This window comes from Gymnoscopelus braueri (assembly GCF_963280865.1).
Source record: "Gymnoscopelus braueri genome assembly, chromosome: 12".
Taxonomy (NCBI): Eukaryota; Metazoa; Chordata; class Actinopteri; order Myctophiformes; family Myctophidae; genus Gymnoscopelus; species Gymnoscopelus braueri.
Window position 1 is genome coordinate 39,990,275 of NC_137614.1, and position 18,971 is coordinate 40,009,245.

The 18,971-nt window shown below is 41.4% G+C and overlaps 3 protein-coding genes across 4 annotated transcripts; 1 reads left to right on the plus strand and 2 right to left on the minus strand.

The window, feature by feature from the left end:
• Positions 1–1,374: 1,374 nt before the first annotated feature.
• Positions 1,375–13,557, plus strand: rbsn (rabenosyn, RAB effector). 2 transcript variants are annotated; one of them, XM_080444965.1, is made up of 12 exons: positions 1,375–1,454; positions 4,306–4,608; positions 5,469–5,603; positions 6,573–6,673; positions 6,784–6,829; positions 6,932–7,093; positions 7,493–7,758; positions 8,513–8,583; positions 8,693–8,779; positions 8,895–8,997; positions 9,125–9,229; positions 9,413–13,557. In XM_080444965.1, the coding sequence occupies exons 2-12, from the start codon at positions 4,449–4,451 to the stop codon at positions 10,517–10,519; spliced, it is 2,343 nt and encodes a 780-aa protein (XP_080301091.1). In that variant the 5' UTR covers positions 1,375–1,454; positions 4,306–4,448; the 3' UTR covers positions 10,520–13,557. The 2 variants fall into 2 exon arrangements, with proteins under 2 accessions (XP_080301091.1, XP_080301092.1); XM_080444966.1 differs by having other exon boundaries at positions 1,380–1,462.
• Positions 13,232–16,780, minus strand: mrps25 (mitochondrial ribosomal protein S25). Its single transcript, XM_080445015.1, has 4 exons — positions 16,578–16,780; positions 15,965–16,071; positions 15,381–15,468; positions 13,232–14,388 (listed from the first exon to the last, which is right to left on the minus strand). The coding sequence occupies exons 1-4, from the start codon at positions 16,709–16,711 to the stop codon at positions 14,196–14,198; spliced, it is 522 nt and encodes a 173-aa protein (XP_080301141.1). The 5' UTR covers positions 16,712–16,780; the 3' UTR covers positions 13,232–14,195.
• A 1,394-nt stretch (positions 16,781–18,174) lies between these two features.
• Positions 18,175–18,558, minus strand: LOC308096553 (NADH dehydrogenase [ubiquinone] 1 beta subcomplex subunit 6-like; the record flags this gene model as incomplete). The annotated part of the gene is made up of 1 exon (XM_080443970.1): positions 18,175–18,558. The coding sequence occupies one exon, from the start codon at positions 18,556–18,558 to the stop codon at positions 18,175–18,177; it is 384 nt and encodes a 127-aa protein (XP_080300096.1).
• Between the last annotated feature and the right edge of the window lie 413 nt (positions 18,559–18,971).

The window sequence follows — 18,971 nt, forward strand, 5'->3', positions numbered from 1 at the left end:
AATGGTATATGTGATGCTGTCCACCGCTTTATAGCCTAGAATAGACAGACTGTGCAACTGTGCAACAAAACCCAGAATCTTAACCTATATCCCCACCTGACACAACAGTGGTCCCACTCCCCAGGTTGATTTCTAATCAGGATGGTGGTCCACTCTGCTGGTAGTCTGGCTCCAGCCCCTGAACCGCTAGCCTAGCATTCTGGAGTGAAACTAAATGAAACCTCAGGCTGAGTGTCAGGCTAACAGGTCCCTGGTTCACAATCAGTTGAGTGCTAGATATTGGGCTGGGGTATCCTATCCTGCATTTCTATGAGAACTCTGATCAGACCTGGCTGTGACGCATCAATGTGCAAGTGGTAAAAAGCTATGATGTATTTGATCTTCTCTACAGGCCTACAACACCTTAACCACACGAACACTAACGTCACTATTCTGGGCATGTCATAATATGCAACACTTTGTGAGCTTGTAGATCATTTTCTGCGGAAAGATTTAGTGTAGAGCGGGGACAGGGGAAGGGACCAAGTAGGCTGTATACTGGTCAACGAACTGTATTTAGGCCTATAGGTTTTAAGTGGTTAAAAGTGTAAGGACAGATAGTATAGATACACTCATGGGGGACCATCTTTTAAATGACTGGTATTATATTAGATATTATATGAACAGTGGGCAGTACCCAAGACCAACAGTGGTGGGCAGCAATACGCCAACCGGCGTATAGTCTGCCTACTGGGGAGAAAACGAAAACGCGCACGCAGGCACACACACACACACACACACACACACACACACACACACACACACACACACACACACACACACACACACACACACACACACACACACACACACACACACACACACACACACACACACACACACACACACACACACACACACACACACACACACACACACACACACACACACACACACACACACACACACACAACCAGTGGTGGAAAAAAGTAACAAAGTACATTTACTCAAGTACTGTACTTAAGTACAAAACACACATTTACCATTTCAGCCCCTATTTAAACTTTGGCTATTTGAAAATAGCCGATCTACAAGCTCGAGACATGTTGTGAGCTTGTAGATCTGCTATTTTCAAAAGATTTTAATACATTTTATACATAATGATACCTTGTGAAATGGGACATTCTGCTTTTGGTACTTTAAGTGTATTTTTATGTCATTTATACCTTTGTACTTTAACTCAAGCAAATTCTGATTTCCGGACTTTTACTCAATAGATGGTTTCTCTATTGCAGTATTGATACAAAAAAAAAAAAGAGAGTACCTTTTCCACCACTGTTTGCGACTGGTACCGTTTGTCCCTCATCCTATGCCGTCAACTGGATGCTAGTCACATGACTAGGCAGGGCTGCTATGCTGCAGCTGGATCTTTCAAGCTGTCAAAATAACCCAAACAATACAGTTGTTGTCGTTCTGTACATTTGTAAGTATAAACGCCACCTTGTTTTTTTTGTCTTTGCGGGGGGGGGGGATTTGAGCATTATTTGCGTATAAAACGCATTATTTCTATGATTTGGTTGACAAGACAGCAGAGAAACAGGCTAAAGCTAACGAGGCGTAGCTCTGTAGTCGTTGCAATGCTGTCTGCAGCACTAGGGTAGCGTTAGCCAACTCACTGATTCAAATATATAGATTTTACCCAACTATTATTATGATTTTGCTGACTACAGGGCCGTTCACACTTAGCACTATACCTATAAAGATAACCATAACTATATCGTTCACAATTGTATTTTTTTCTTTATAGTTAGTTGGTGACGTGAACTCTGCCACCCACTTGGCTTAAAACTATTTTTAAAAGTATTTTTATAGTTATAATACTCAGTATGAATGGCCCTTTACACGTAGCAACATTACTACTTTTGATTGATTGATTGAATACTTTAACAGTTTTTTTTTTTAAAGCACAAAGTACAGTTCTATACAAGGTCTGCCAAAAGGATAATTAAAACCCAAGAAATCACTATGGCTTGTTTCCATAGGGGTCCTTTGTACTCAATTCACGCAGAAACATCATATAAATGAGTAGTAATAAAAAGAAAAATATGTACAGTAAACAGTTCTGTAGGGGGGGGGCATTTCTGGTGATAGGCTTGATTCTTTTACAGGGGCCAGTTCCGAATTGCAGCTGCACCTGCTCTGCAACTGCTCTTTTACAGAGGTTTTGAAGCAGAGTAAGGATTCACACTTTTTTTTTGACTGTTGGTAGGGCATTCCACATTTTGGTGGCATAGCAGTAGAACGAATTTAAGCCTTGTTTGAGCCAAATCCGAGTTGAACGTGATTTGTGGAGCTCCCTCTGGTGTTGTTTGTGGACGTCTTTAACGTTTTTGAAGTAGTTTGACAGGTGTCTTTGTGGTGTAGTCAGTATCTTGTAGACCAGGCCCATTGCAAGTTGCTGTACTCTGTCCTCTACCCTGAGGCATCCCACCCTAGCAAAAATGAGCAGGGGTTAGATGAGTTGTAGGTGTGAGGCCAAGCAGTAGTCTGACCAGTTTGTTTTGGGATGTCTGGACTGTCTGGAGCCTTGTTTTTAAGGCCTTTGTGGTGTGTGCATAGTCGAAGTGACATTGGCTGAGTGCTCCTGCTAGAGTCCTCAATGTATGTATTCTTAGTTACTGACCAGTGAGGAGATCTTGTACAAAAATCTTGTACTATGGTTGACTTTTTTGATTACTTTAGTTGCCATTTTTTCACTGGAAAGATATACCTCTAAAATACAATCCAGGTAGGTCATTTCCTCCTTTCTTGTGATAACATTGGACTTGGACCAGGTCTGCAATTACTTGGATAGTCTCACAGTAAACTGTGTTTATGTTGTTGTGCGTGAAATAGCCTGCAATGCAAAGTCCACAGTGCACGTTAATGTAATTTCATGTGCCTAGCCTTGGATCGAGACTATCATAGATATGCTTCTTTTATCGATTCTTACATTTGCATATCTATGATAGATATGCAATAGTGTCAGAATCGCTGCAACTAGTCGCAACTCTTTGCAACAAAAGTTTTAAAGGGGTAGTTCACCCCCAAAATAACTTTTTTTCTATTGATTACTCACCCCATGGAGCCTTGAATTCATAGATTTTTTTTTGTTTTTGTCACATTCCTAAGCCAATAATTTCATTATAATAAATTTGTCCCCATTGATTCCGGTAGGAGACACAAATGCATTTGTGTCTCCTACCGGAATCAATGGGGCAAAATTTATTATAATCAAATAATATAGGAAGGAATGCGACAAAAACAAAAAAAAATCCATGAATTCAAGGCTCCATGGGGTGAGTAATCCATAGAAAAAAAGTCATTTTGGGGGTGAACTACCCCTTTAAGGCCAGTCCCACATAACACCAATTATTGGTGTGAAATGGCCTTTAAACTCTGATGCATTCTAGCTGCAGCAAGGTAATGGTGCATTACTCAAGTAGGCACAAATGACTAAAAGTCTTGTAAAATCACTTGTTACTAGGCCTGTCACAATTATTACATAATCGCAATTAGTTTTGCATAATCGTCATAATAACATATTTTTAAAAAAAAGAGAAAGAGAAATAGCATATTTACAAGCTTACAACGCATCACTTCGTGACGTGTTGTAGGCTTGTAGATCAGTTATTTCTGCTTTTTTTTTTACATGTATAAAATGATTAAATATGTCAATAAATTCTTTGTATTAGTTATTTGTCATATCTGCCCTGTGCAATGTTTCATTACGAAGCCTAAAAGGCTTAAATTTGTAATTGTGACAACCCTTCTAGTTACAAAATGGAATAGGAAATGGTAGAGAGAAAGGTCCTGGGTGCTTCTGACAAGAAGCATGTCATCAGTTAGCCGCAAGCAACTTTGATGCTATCTGAATCTTAAGTTGCAACCAGCTCCATTGACGGTGTTCGGTTTGGGAAGTTGTAAATCCTGTGTACCACCTGTTTTGAAATGGCACTATATGCAGTTACACAGAAAGTTGTTCATAACATGACAATGGTGGATTTATTTTGACAAAGAGGATAATCCAAGCTGGCCATAGAGTTTACATATTAGTGAGTTTATCAGCGTTTATTCAGATAAGACTTTTCATGAATTGGCTGTCAATGGAGCTCGTTTCAACTTACAGTAGATGCAGATACAGTAGCGCATCTTGCTGCTAGTTATAAGTGCACCACCAGGTACCCCCGGCCCCTACAACCATTTAAATGCCACAAATCCACCCAGTCTTCAACAGGAGTCTAGTAGTGCATGGTTGACTAATACACTACCTTGCTGTGATCCCAGGAGCCTTGTCCTGATGTCCTCTGGTGCAATGGAGCTGATATGGGGTGGGCTGCCCACCCAGCGCTGTGCAGACTGAAGCAGGATCCTCCCGTATTGGATATTATCTCCTCTCCAGTCTTGCACACCAACCAAGTCTTGTCATCATGGCCTCCGGCTACCCAGCCCCATTTGAAGGGGCAGAGATGAAGGAGGGCTTCCTCTGCCCTCTGTGTCTGAAGGACCTGCAGTCATTCTACCAACTCCAGGACCACTATGAAGAGGAACACTCAGGGGAGGACCGCCATATGAAGGGACAGCTCAAAAGTGAGTCCATACGCAACCTTGAGTATATATATATATCAGTGTCTTTTTGTATCTCACTATAGAACATCGGTTTCTCTGACACTTAATTGGACAAACAACAATATAACCTTTTCATGGCAGCCATATTGACATCAAATATGGTTCTGTTTAGTGTAGCAGAGCCTTTCCATCCAGTGAGCCAACAAGCACAATTAGTATTACCCTGACTCTGTTTGACCTGAATGGAACACACCCTTAATTAGTATCATTGGTAACACACCTATTTGCCCTGCAATTTCATTGATTTCATTCATGGCTGCTGTCAAAATATCAATGATAAAGGAGGTATGATGGAAGAATTGACAATAGAAAAAGCCACCTTTCACCCCTCCCATTGTAATAATAATCCCTCTTCCTTGTAATCCCTCTAATCATTGTAATCTGTCTTCCTTCTCTTCTGAACCGTATGTTTATTAGGGATGGGTTTGAATGGTCAACTGGTCCACTGGTTCTCAGCATGGGGTTCAGGCACCCAGGGGTCCTTGACGGGGTTCCAGGGGGTCCCCAGTTAAAACGATTTGGCAATCAAATTGACCCTTACATGTCTGTAACTCAAGAGAGTGTACAAATGGAACCAAATGGACTGTAAGGTTCCATTTCTCCACTCTCCCAGTTAAACTTAACACAGGATTTGACTGTGTGTAAATAGAGGTTGTATCAAATGGGGGTCCTTGAAATAAAAAAGGTTGAGAATAATCGGATTGGACGAGCAACAGTCGTCTATTTAAACCCTTTAATGAAGCAACAACGTTAGAACAGCCAAATGCCTATATACAGTATTACCAATCGCTAACATTACTCTCATGCCAACTTGTTTATAGGTCTGGTTCAGAAGGCTAAGAAAGCCAAAGACAAATTACTGAAGCGGGATGGAGAAGACAGGCCTGACACAGGCAGCTATGAGTCCTTCTACTATGGTGGAGTGGACCCATACATGTGGGAGCCTCAGGAACTGGGTGAGAACCTGAATACAATGAATGCTGCTTGGACATACTGTACTGTATCTAATGCTATTAGGTCATTTAGCAGCAAAGCACATCTTGCTAATATTAGGGCTGCAACTATCTCATTATTTTCTCAGCGATTAATCGAATAATGGAGAAGCGTGTTTATTTAATTTTTTATATATCAACAAAAAATCACACCCTGTGTGAAGTGGGCGGTGTCTTGCTAGCTAATCACAATACTGAATGGAGTCAACCAATCATGTACAAAAGATAAATACATTTATTGAAACACTCTTTATGATGGACGAAACCATAACTTGAAAAAAAACAAGTTTTGTTTTTTTTCAAGTTATGGTTACTTATATAGGGCTATGCACATGTGTCATGTGACACTGGCCAATCACAGTCCTGAATAGACTGTGATTGGCCAATCACAGCGCAGGATAATTGTACAAATTTCCTGGGCCCAGATCACAGCGCAGGAAAATGTACATTTTTCCAAATCTCACTTATAGGGGCGGTTTCACCGCCCAAAAATATGATCAACTACATAGATTAATCTGATAAACCACTTAAGGCCTATTAAATACTTTGTTGTACAATGCTGAAGAAAACAGTGAAAATTGCCAGTGTACATGCTCACAAGCTTGTAGATCGGCTCTTTTCACAATTTGTTGCTATTGTATTCAATATATATGTATATTTATTTACATTTGTTTTTAAAAATGTATTATATTATTTAAATCGATTATTTTTCATAAGTGATTAAATTGATTAGCCCATTTAAACCCATTCACTACATTGAACAGAGTACCCCAGGGGTCTATCGGCCCTGTCCCTTTTTCCGTCTACAACCAATTTTGCTGGCGCCGAACATTCGCCCCCCAGAATAGGGATGCTAAGGTTCATGTTGTTAACTTTTGCACCGCTTAGCTAATATATTCCATTGATCAGCCTTTTTCTTTGTCTCATTGGTAGGAGCAACCAGGAACCATGTGGACTTCTTCAAAAAACACCGGGCAGCCAGGATAGATCATTACGTCATAGAGGTCAATAAGCTCATCATCCGTCTGGAGAAGGTGCAACAGCAAATCGCTACTCGTTTATACCAATTACTTTATTTTCACTGTTTCACGATAGACTAAATGCTACCAACTCATCCCTTACCAAGAAAAACGTTTATTTTCAGCTGACGTCTTTTGACCGGACCAACTCGGACGCTGCCAAAATCAGAGGTTTGTCCTCATAGATTTTCTGTGACATTCTGTATATTTTTTCTCCCTTTTGTTGTGCATTTAATATGAGCGAATATGACCGAATGCCCGTATCTATTACAGCGATAGAGAAATCAGTAGTGGCATGGGTGAGTGACTCGGATGTGCCCTTCTGTCCCGACTGCGGGCACAAGTTCAACCTGCGGAACAGACGGCACCACTGTCGTCTCTGTGGGTCCATCATGTGCAGGAAGTGCATGGAGTTTGTTCCCCTGCCGTTGGCTTGTGAGTATCATGAGTTAACCCATTAAGACAAGGAACGCATCTGTGTCATTTTTAGATTTCTTTGGCTATTCAAAAAACAGCAGATATACGTGAACTACCTTCTCTGACCTTTCTGAATCACCTCTGAAAAATGCCACATATTACAAGATAAAAACTAAACCAAACTAGCCAATCTTCAATAACAAACTGAAATTGATAACATAAAGTCAAAACGAATTAATAAAAACTAACGACAAACGCAAAACTATAATGCAGAGCATGGACCTTAGCTAAATGAAATCATATCCAATCATAACCAGTGTCAGGGTAGAGCCGAGTCACATTTCTGCCAGTTCACCACCACGGTGTGAAATTTGAGCCTTTTTTCTCCGTTTGTCCCCCCCGCCCGCCCCCGCCCAGATAAGCTAATTAGTGGGACCCGGGAGGCGCTGTGTGTCCCTGGAAGCCCTGGCCAGGCCCAGCAGGTGTACCCGGCTGTGAGTAGTGGTGGCGGGATGGGCTCCAGGAGAGGCAGCATCAGCAGCCTGAGCAGTGTCACCTCCATCCTGGAGGAGAAGGACGACGAGAGGATCCGCTGCTGTCACCACTGCATGGACACCCTGCTGAAGAGGCAGCAGAAGCTGGAGGAGAAAGACCACATGCCTGACATAGTGAAACTGTATGAGGTAAGGTCATTGGTTATTGGTAGTCAGCAGAACTGAACGGTAGAGGCCTGGTTGTACTTGCCACGTAGTCGCGAGTGTCCATGGACAGTGAATGTGTATTTAAAGGAATATTTCACCCCCAATATGACTTCAGTTCAGTTATCACCCTTTGAAGCCGTGAATACATGGAGAGTTTTTGTTTTTGTCGCATTCCTTTACGGTGAATGAAGAATCCAAAAGTAGAGAATAATTGATGAATTGATAAGAATTGATAAGAATAAAAAGTGGTTCATTCATTAACAACAGCAAAACTACACATAAAAAATCTGTTTATAAACACAGCTCTCAGAGTATAAACCCAAGTGTTTTGTATCCATTCGTATCCTCATTACTTCAAAAACATAGCTTTAATAAACTGTACATTTATGTCAGGATGCTAGCATAACCTCGCGGCTACGCAAAGTATCATTTGGCCTGCAACACTGCATCATTTATTGTTTGCCTGACATTCCCCAATTGGCAAGATTATTTCTCATAATAATGTAAATAAGAAACTTGCGCACACCTGAAAAACCATAACACATATTTAAAAATAATGGACTTATTATGCACACTGCTGTGACTTGCAAAGCATTTTGGCTGCAGACCGTCATCATGCATTACTCCGGTATTCGCATCTTTATGTTTATTCTGTTATATCCTTCCTTCCTTCCTGTGATTTATTCAGGTATTTCCTTCAATTCACTGGCTCATATTTTGTCTTCCTGTCTGACAGAGGCTGAGGTTGTGCATGGATAAAGTGGACGAGAGGGCTCCAGAGTACATCCGAATGGCCGAGTCTCTCAAGTAAGGCCCCTTATGTGGCAGCCATTTTAAACAGAGAAATTACTGAAATTGGTATTTTTTTTATGTCTGTTGATGACTGTACCGTAATTCTTGCTGCATACACCCACAGTGCTGGAGAGACAACATACAATCTGGACACTGCTGGTGGACTGAGAATGGAAGTACAGAAATACTATGAACTAATTGATGCACTGAGGTAGATGGCAGATCATGCCAAGTCTAAACAGATTTGACTTTGAAAAGCATTCGTTTTTTGGTCACATTTGTTAAAGTTTTTACCCGGATTAAATGGATTTTTGTGTTCTTGTTAGTAAGAGGATTTTAACACTCGGTGTGAAAGATGACCCACCGCCACATCCCAAGACCCTCCAGCTGCAGAAAATGGTCCGCTACACGGCTACACTATTTGTTACGGTGAGACTTCCAATTTGACATCAAATGAATGTGGTTCAGAAAACATTTTTGTCTTCTCAACATTATCCCTGTGCCAAACACCTCCCTGTATACCTTCCTCCGTTCTCCATTTTGTTCCACTTTCTAGGAGAAGCTGTTAGGTTTGATGTCTCTACCCACTAAGGAGAAGTATGAGGAGCTGAAAGAAAAGAGGAAACAAGAACAAGAGAAGAGGCTTCAGCAGGAGAGATTGGTGAGGAGGTCATAAATACGTACTGTTAATGTCTTTGTCACAATGCGGTGCTCGTTGAAAATTGACGATTTTCGGGAAGCAGCTCCGTCATGTGATGAAGTGCACACATTTGGCTTCGGTCTTAAGTTACCTGTGAAGTTAGTATACAGTATGTGTACATTCACATTCCTCTCTTGCCACCAGGTTGCCCAGGACACCCTGAAGAGGAGGCAGGAGTCCGAGAAGAACCGTCAAGTCTCCAACATCAACGGAGAGCTTCCCCAGGCCCCCACAGCCCCACGCATGACCAAAGCCGGTGGTTGGCTGCCCTCCTCAGACTCCCTCCACACGCGGACCGAGATTGAAGACCCGCTGCTGCAGCAGATAGAAAACATCCAGTCGTTCCTGCGTCAAGCGCGGGAGGCCCATCGGATGGACGAGGTGGCCATGCTGGAGGAGAACCTGCGACAGCTACAGGACGAGTACGACCAGCAGCAGACCAGCCTGGCCATCGCCCTCTCCCAGAAGCTGGCCAACGAGGAGAGCTTGCAGCAGGATGAGATCAGGCGCTTAGAGGCCCGCGAGAGGGAGGAGAGAGAGGAGATGGAGCCCGCGGCCCCAGCTCTCTCCATCGTCTGGGAGAACTCTCTGGACTTGGGCCCTGCAGGGAACTCTCAGCGGGACGAGGATGAAGAGCCAGCGGAGGAGCTGACCCCCAAAGCCGAAAGGAGCCCGCCGTCTTTAAGGGCGTTCCCGGCTTTCACGGCGCAGGAGGAGTCGCCCCCAAGACTGAGAAGCTTAGGTGGACACGTGACTCCTCCTGGAGGCGAGGAACAGAACAGTGTCTCCCTCAATCCCTTCGATGAGGAGGACTCCACTCCCGTAGAGGAGGATGCGTCCAATCCCTTCTTCGAGGAGATCCGGAAGGAGCACCGGGCAACCAATGGAAAGAAAGAGAAAGAGTACAACCCTTTCGAGGAGGAGGACGAAGGTGAGGAGGAGGGACAGGCAGACGGCACGCCTGGCAACCCTTTTGAGGAGGAGAACAGCGACGCCAGCAACCCTTTCGCCCAGGCCTCTGGGAATTCCCCGGGGGTCTCGACCAACCCATTTGACGAGGCGGACAAGGACGCGGTTCTGCGAGACGTCGACGTGATCGAGGAGGAGCTGCTCCTGCAGCAGATTGACAACATTAGGGCCTACATCTTTGATGCCAAGCAAAACAGTCGTCTGGACGAGGTGGAGCTGCTGTCGCAGAACCTGAGAGAGCTGCAGCACACCCTGCAGGAACAGAAGAAAAAAACACGCTGACACATGGTTCTCATAACGACCGCACCGGATCACCTGCTACTTATAACGAAGGTTCTCCATCCACTTGGATAGCTCACTTTAAATGACTAATGATCCCTCACACACAGTGAGGGCGAGGTCAGTTGTACTTGATACGTACTGCATCTCAGTAGTTGAGGAGTATGAAGTGTCTACAGAAAGTTCCATCCTGTACAAGCACTACAAATGCATTTGTAGAAGGCGTGTTGGCAGTAACTGTTAGCTGTTTTGATAGAATGGAGACAAGGGAAGAATACCACTTGAAGGATAATTCCTGTTTTTTTATGCAGTTGCCAAATGGGTCTTTTGAACTGGAAGTTGTCTACTAAGTTATGATATGCATAGTTTGGCAGTCTTGGAATTCCCATCAAATTTGACAAATGTTGCCATGTCACAGGGCAACTACAAGTTGCTTTATGCCATATTAAGTTGATTTGGCCCAAAACAAGAGAGATGTTTTAATTGCTCTTATGGCCCTGTTTATGGCTAATACTGTATTTTGTGTCCACGTGATTGTCACCAAACAAACAAACACTATACTTACTCTACACATAGGCAAATAGCCAGTTGACATTTGATAACAAAACAAAAATAAATCGCACATAAAAAACGTTGGGTCCAAGACTGAGAATTGTGCAAACTTAGCACTTGAAGGACATTGATCATGAAATTAATTTACCTGAAGTATATTTTGCATATTTAAGCTACTAATTCAATTTCACCATTTGGAATTGTCGCTAAATAAAGTATATTCGTTTTAATGGAATTGCAGGTGAAAAGCACAAGGCACACTGCGCGATCGCAGGAACAGGTCATGTTTGCTAGCAGAGAGCAGAGGCTGGCTTTAATCTTTGTCCTACTTAATAATAGAGTAGGTACAACTACAGTACAACAGAATATACCTGACAGGATTACATGCACAACTAGAGAGATTGGCTTTAATCTTAGCCCTACTTAACAATACAGTAGGTACATGAACTACAGTACAACTGAATATACATGCACAACTAGAGCTCTCAGTGGATTGCAAATTGTATCTCTTGCCAGACCATGTGTCCAGTCTATGACGTATCTGGGACGTATGACTCCACATTTGGGGGTAGTTTCAACTCTATCCGACCCCCATTGACTTAAATATTATAAAATGGACTCAAGTTAAATATTTCAAAAGTATATAAAACACTGATTGCTCCAGCGGTTTGCAAGATTAGATTATCTCCGGACAAACCAACACACAGGGTTGAAAACATGATCTCCCCCCTTGCCTTTGGCCTGGCAGAGATAATTAGGGCTGCAACAGTTAATCGAACTAACCGATTTAATCGATTATAAAATAAAATATCGATTTGGGGGGATGGGGGGACATTTTTAGTTTTGTTATGTTTTTCAACCCCATTAAAAAAATAGCTGATCTACAAGCTCAAAAACAATTCGAATTATTTTGCGTAGATCTGTTGATATATATACAAAATATAATCGATTGTTTGATTGTATCGATAGAATAAAGTTATCGATAGTTGCAGCCCTAGGCATAACTTAAAATTGTGATGAATGTCGTGCTCATCTCAAGCAGTTTGCTGTAACAGCTGTTAATTTGTCAATGGAAGTTTTTGCATTTTTAATGCAACATTACAAATTAGCATGTGTAATTAGTGTTTGTCTATCTGTCTTCTAATGCATGATTCAGCTCAAATGCGTTCTGCTCACTCTTCATCTCAGGCCTGTGTGTCATAGTTGGTGTTAACGCTGGTTAAACTCCTTAAGACTTATTTTGGAAATGGTGAACGAAAATGTTGTCATGGTTTGTCAAGTGAAACAATATTTTCAAAATCCTGCTTTTCTTTTGTTTGTTTACAGTGGTACTAATTTGAGCCACCAAGCACAGAATGAATGCATTAACGTAGCTTTTCCTAAGGTTGCATGATTTATGTGTTCATGACGATATCCTTGTGAATTGCTGTTTGATGCTGTATTTCTGTGCAGGCAAGGGTCTAGTTTCTTGTCCCTCTACAGTACGTTTTTACACAATGTTGTAGTTCTACTGCTCAAGGCTCAGATGTAACAAATCTACTCTTCCTGTCTGCTAAGTCCAGTTCTGTGAAACATCCTCCTCCCTCTCTGCTAAGTCCTGTTATGAATATGTACAGTATACACAAAGCTACCATTCATACACTAAAGCCTATTCAGACCAAAGATTCTCAACAAGACAAACCCGAAAGTATACTCCATGGTACGATGGTGTCACATGCTGGAAATGGCTGATCCACAATGTGTTGAGCTTATAGATCGGCTATTTTGGGACATGCAACACTGTTTATCCAATGGAGCATTAAAACGTGGAGAAAAAACGGTCTGGTTTACAATATTGTTGTAAAACTAATCTAACGAAGTCACTCAGAAATGATAATTTGCAAAGCACTTATAACACTCATCGTAGGCAACACAATAACAGGACATGACGTACATTTTAGTTTATTATATAGTGTGTACATTGTACAGTACAGCACTGACATTTGAAATGGACCATAAGTTCTTAGAACAAGTTGAATCATTAAACAAGATTTTGTGCACTCGTTTATAAGACACTAATCAATAGTGCCACTCAGTATTAACACCGATAATGCTGCTACTGTATCTCACCTTGTGTAAAAGCCTAATTTATGGTCGGCCGGCCGATAACCGATTTAAAATAAAAAATCAGTTGTCAGCCAGTGTCACCGTTGTGTGAGGGAGTATAAATTAAGCTTCAGTCTGAATGTGAGGGTGGTTTCATGCTATTCAAGACGTCCACATTTCATTTGAAAGACAAAACAATTTTGTGTTGGCTTTTATTCAGGCACCACTAATCTATGTTGTAATATCAGAACATTTAAAACCATTTACATAATAAAACATGTACTATGGGGAAATGTGAATAACTTGTTCAGATTTTTGATAATGTTGGCTATTCACTTTGTTACCTTTGGAAACAATTAGGTGTAATTATCTCCATTAAAGAACCCATCTTATTGAGACACTAACTTGTTTCAGACACTTCAATTTTATTACCATGAGAAGGCACCTTCGCAATATGGCAAAAATGTGTAGACTACATGGTTTCTTCCTTAAACATATTTGTGTATGTGTAAACAAATAATCCGAACAGAAAAACTGGAGCTCATATTACATCCAGTTGCCACTATTTACAAAACTGAAAGCAATGTTCCAGTCTTTTGTCAATTATGAATGTACAACGTAGAGAAAAAGTGGTTAACGTTAAGGGCTTGTGTCACCATCTTGTGAATCTGGAAATATAGAACATTAAAAGAAACACAGAAGCAACAGAATCAAGTTCATAAAATAGACAACAGAGGCTTCATGGTCTCAGGTGCACAGACGGGGGCAAGTCTTGAGTTGGCCCACACCCAGGTGTGGTCAATCATGTTCATGTATCAATTGAAGGTCAATTGACCGAAACATTGTTCATTAAATATTTTTTGTGAAGACTGTGTTGGACCACCACTTTTCTTCTCTACGTTGGCTGTCCTCTCCTACGCACCCGTACTTTGTAAGTAGGTGTGAAAAAGGACTATCTACTAATTATGAACTTACAAAAAGAACCATACAGAATATGTTACATGTTTTACAGTAGTTATTGTCCATCGCTCTTGTCAGCCTCTTAGTCCTGTAAGGCAGCCATCTGGGCTTTTTTGTATTTGCCCGTCATCTCTTTGGGCAGTGGCGTTGTGCCAGGACACGGCACCTGGCCATCCACCTCGCAAATGCACTCCCTCAGACAGTACTTCTTGGGCCCAAAGTTGGCAGGGTTGGAAGCTTCCATCTTGGCATCAGCCTCCGCCTGTAACACTTCTCTGTGTGCCGGGAGGGATGAAATACAAAATTAACAGATCATCTACAAACATGTCATGTGGTAATAAAACTTAAAAAAAAAGGTGCTGCAAGTGATATTCTTTGGTTAAAACAAAGTGATTTTGTTAAAAGGTTAACGCTCTATAATGCTAGAGTGTTTGTTCAGTAACGGGTCAGTTGCCGTGCCAAACGTTGAAAAGTTTGCTTGAGCCGACTCAGCGCCGTCCGAGTTATGCACCGATAGGCACATAATCGTAAATCATGTTTTGGGGTAGGCGTTTGCCCCAACTTTCATCAACCCACAGAAAAACGGCAAAACACCCACTGAGGCCCGTCGGTAGGTCAGTATCTCACCTACTTAGACCAATCAATAGTCTGATTAAACGTGATAATGTCCCATTCTGTGCACCGAAGCCGGTGTCTCAATAGGTCCTAGGATTCAGATTTAAAATTGTTTTAAAAAGGTAGGGTAAGTGATTTGCAATTACTCAAATAATTGCAAAATGGGTCTATGTTCTGATAGTGCTCGTTACTATAGAGCGTGCCAAAAATCCTGAAGGGGGCGTCAACAAGTGTCTTTTGGTAGCAGCGGACATCTTTGAGGGGTAAAAAGCAGGTTGACTTAACATTTCCCAAAACAAACATGTCTGTGCTACTATGCCGCGCCCCCCATGGTGACGACGCGTTGGCACGCTCTATAGAGTGTCCTGTCCATATAAGGAGTCTCCCATGTCTCTCCAGCTCTTTATTAAACAGAAAATGCATTTTCAGTGCTCTCTCCTGATTGGCTTAAAATGTGTCACCTACCTGAAAATGTACTATATTCTGTTTGCTAAAGAGCTGGAGAGACCCCTGTGACCAAAAAAAACGCTCTGTAGCAATGATTACTAAGAATATAGTACTTTAACCTTTTTAACAAAAAAATACATATATCACTTACCCTACCTTTAACTTGTGTAGCAATGGCGGGTGTAAAAAAATGAAAATCACTTACTCTGATTTGCCTAGAATTTTCATCACATGTTGTGAAATTTGTTTGAAATCCTTTCCTTCAGCATCAACCAGCACTTGCTCCCCATCATCTGTAGGAGAAAATACAGAACAATTCAGACCGAGCTAAACCACTTTTTAACCACTTTCACTCTGACGTCCCACAGCATGTCATTAGACTAACATTTTCAAAAGATGTCAGATCTACATCAGCTTTTTGATTGATTGATTGATTGATTGATTGATTGAATACGTTATTAACAGTTTGCAAAAAAGGTAGTGGCACGATTATACAAATGGTGCTAAAAGGATAACACAAACAAGCCCTGAGGGCTTAGTTCAAAAGTGGTCACGTGAATTCAATTCATTTAGACATTGAATACAAACAAATATAATAATATGGAAAACAGAATCTATACTTGTAATAATAAAAAAAAGAGAAATATACATGCAGTAAACAGTTGGGGGGGCTAATTTCTGGTGTTAAGCTTAAGACTTTGTACAGGGACCAGTTAGAAGTTGCTCTTTTGATAGGGCTTAGGTGGTTAATGAAGGATGAAAAATACTAAGACACAGGCTTCTTCTCACCTAGGTAGAACTTCAAGAAGGGCGATGGGGTCATGTTCTTAAACATGACCACTTGAACCCATGGATTCTTGTACTGGATTTGAGGAACGTTGAAGAACACAAACTTTCTGAAAAGAGAGGGTTAGATTAGATGGGAATATTATGGCATAATTAATCGTATAAGGCAAGGGTATAACACATTCTCATAAATTAATCTGTACTGTAATATTCTTCAAAATAAAAACTCTCAATAAAGATGTTGAATATGCCTAGTCAAAAAGTACTAATTTTATTTACTCCAGAAGTAAAAGTATTGAATTGTGAGCTTGTAGATCTTCTATTTTCAAATGGCCGAAATGTATACAGTGCTGAAGTGGGTAATGCATGTCAACATCTACAAAGTAACCAGTAACTAAAGTTTTCAAATAATTTTAGTGGAGTACAATATTTGCCTCGAAGAGTAGAAGTAGTGGAGAAGTAAAAGTATTGAAAATTGGAAATACTCCAGTTAAGTAAAAGTACCTCAAAATTGTACTTAAGTACAGTACCTGAGTAAATGTACTTAGTTACTTTCCACCACTGTCTGTTGAATAATATGCCTAGTGAAGTGCCACTGTCACGTTAGAACACTGACCTTGCTCCCTCGCTGAGCTGTCCACTCGTGTTGTAATTCACAGTCATGATCTTCACTCTGTTCTTAAAGATAATGTCGCCTTTCTGGAGATAATCCAGTGTCCTTCTGATGGGAAACCGTCCTTTCATCGGCATGTTTACGTCTTCAGTCACTAAAATGTGTCTGGAATAGCAGTAGAGATAGCCGCTAACAAGGAGGCGCACCTTGATGACGTCAGAAGTAGTTCAGGATTTGTAGTAGCCTGGTGGTACTTGTAGTTTTTTAGCGTTCAAGCTAAACACTCATTGATACAACATTATTAATACTTTGTTCTTTGGTAGAGCAATGCAACCTACCTTTCACGTTAATTAAATAAGAGATTCTTGGCATAGATCTGAGATTACTTTGCCTTTATATGGTTGGAATGGCTACAGTGCTAGTGTCATCCTGGTGATGTCACTATGACTCAGTCATATCCATATATGGAGTCCTAATGTCAGCCATGCCCAAATATGGATGGAATCTATGATGTCAGACAGACATATATGGAGTTAACTGACATATTATGGTGTTTCTGGTTGTCCGTGACATGACCTGACTAATAGTGCCATGGTAACCATAACGACTTAAGAGTCAATAATCGTTAGTATTAGGTGATGTGAAAGCCTTCTTTGATGGATGGATGAATGGATGGATAGATATGGTAACAACCCGGACCCACACTGACATATCGGGTGACTGTGGCAACCTAATGTGCACACAGTATACAGATGACATCAGGGATCTCCATGTATGGCATAGAAAAGACAGGGACAGACAGATACAGAACTTTCCATATAGGGGCATAAAAGAGACACAGACAGACGGCACAACAGGTATTGTATAACCGGGGGAGGGGCATGCAGTAGGCTACACATCAGTAGGACTAATATAACTGTTATGAACTTTGGAGCTAATGCATGTGCCTACTGTACAGTATATCCTGTGTGTGTTAATTGACATTTTGGATTTTGCAGTCACTTTCCTCTTCTTCCGATGCAGGCTGTCACTCAAGCCTTTCCCCCTTATCTGTGTCCCCCTGTGTCCCAGTATTGACAACTACTTTACCAAAAAGGAGAACAATAGGGGTGTGCCGATATATCGTCCCGCGATATATCGCGATACGTTTTCGTGACGATATGTATCGTTTTGAAGAAAAAAAAATATCGTTTTCATTTTTTTTTTTTTACAATAATAATAATCAGGCATTCAAACAGCCCCGAGGTGAAAAGGGTGACAACATGTTGTTTATTTTTCGGGTCAGGTGCCCTATTTGGATTCAAAACGGCTATTGTAGCTGAAAAGCTACAAGTTCGCATGTCTGAATAATGCAAAAACAGAATTATTTGTTTGCATTTGCTTTTTTTCTCCCCCATATATTTTTCATAATAAAAAAAGTGCGTATCGTATCGTATCGAAATCGTATCGAAGTTGTGAGCCAAATATCGTATCGTATCGTTTGGTGAAATTAGTGTATCGGCCGACGGCACACCCCTAGAATCTACCCAATCTGTAAGATCTGAATGTACATGCTACTCCATAATACACAAGACAATATGGAAGTATTTCTTTGATGTTGTCAGTGGTGGCCATGGCTCTCGGGGAGATCCGGAACAACTTCCCCTGTCTCCAAAATGGTGTCACCAGGAAACAGTCTGGGTTTGACCCCCACAATGCCATAGGGCCTTTTAGCAACATGGTATTTCACATAGTAGTGAACAATCCACGCAGGTATCAAAAGACGTGTGAATGTGAACACTCCAGCTGTGTATGCCTTGTAGGTATAAAGCCTCCACATAGACTTGGGTTGCAGAAAGTTAGCCCAGAATTTCTCGATGGCGCCCGGGGTTTTAGGTTTGATCACAGGCTCTCGTGGACTCAGCTCCTGGTCCTTCAGCCATTGTCTTCTGAGCTTCAGGAGCTGATCCACACGGAGCTTGTCGTCTGGCGTGTAACCAGACATAATGGAACAATACTGTTTCTTTTTATTCCTCTGTGTATTCAACCTCAACACCTACAGTACACCTTCAGGTGATAAGTAGAGTTTTATTATGGATCACCCAAACTCTTCTACAATGTAATTCACCTGCACACTGGTTACACACTGAACGCTCTGACTGTGACGTGCCTTTAATAATCAATTTCATCAACACTGCAACATCACATCGTGACGTCACATGATGAGTCATGGCACGCACAACATGAGCTCCAACGAGCTGAACCAAGACCAATACATAACTAGAACATGTGCGCAGGTCTCCGCCAGGTCAGATAGGTTATTGTGGGCCAGCAATGTTGATGGAATATGAAAAATCAAACGGATCCTTCTTGATCACATGACTATAGAGATACTGTGTACCGATTTGCGTGAAATTG

Bases quoted from the DNA above. Each gene is read 5' to 3' on its own strand.
- mrps25 (XM_080445015.1), bottom strand. From the start codon at position 16,711: ATGCCGATGAAAGGACGGTTTCCCATCAGAAGGACACTGGATTATCTC. The intron at 15,469-15,964 runs GTGAGAAGAAGC...TTTCTCCTACAG, and splicing joins CTTCTTGAAGTTCTACCTAG to ATGATGGGGAGCAAGTGCTG. The intron at 14,389-15,380 runs GTAAGTGATTTT...CCCGGCACACAG, and splicing joins AAAATTCTAGGCAAATCAGA to AGAAGTGTTACAGGCGGAGG.
- rbsn (XM_080444965.1), top strand. From the start codon at position 4,449: ATGGCCTCCGGCTACCCAGCCCCATTTGAAGGGGCAGAGATGAAGGAG. The intron at 4,609-5,468 runs GTGAGTCCATAC...ACTTGTTTATAG, and splicing joins TATGAAGGGACAGCTCAAAA to GTCTGGTTCAGAAGGCTAAG. The intron at 8,998-9,124 runs GTGAGACTTCCA...TCCACTTTCTAG, and splicing joins CGGCTACACTATTTGTTACG to GAGAAGCTGTTAGGTTTGAT.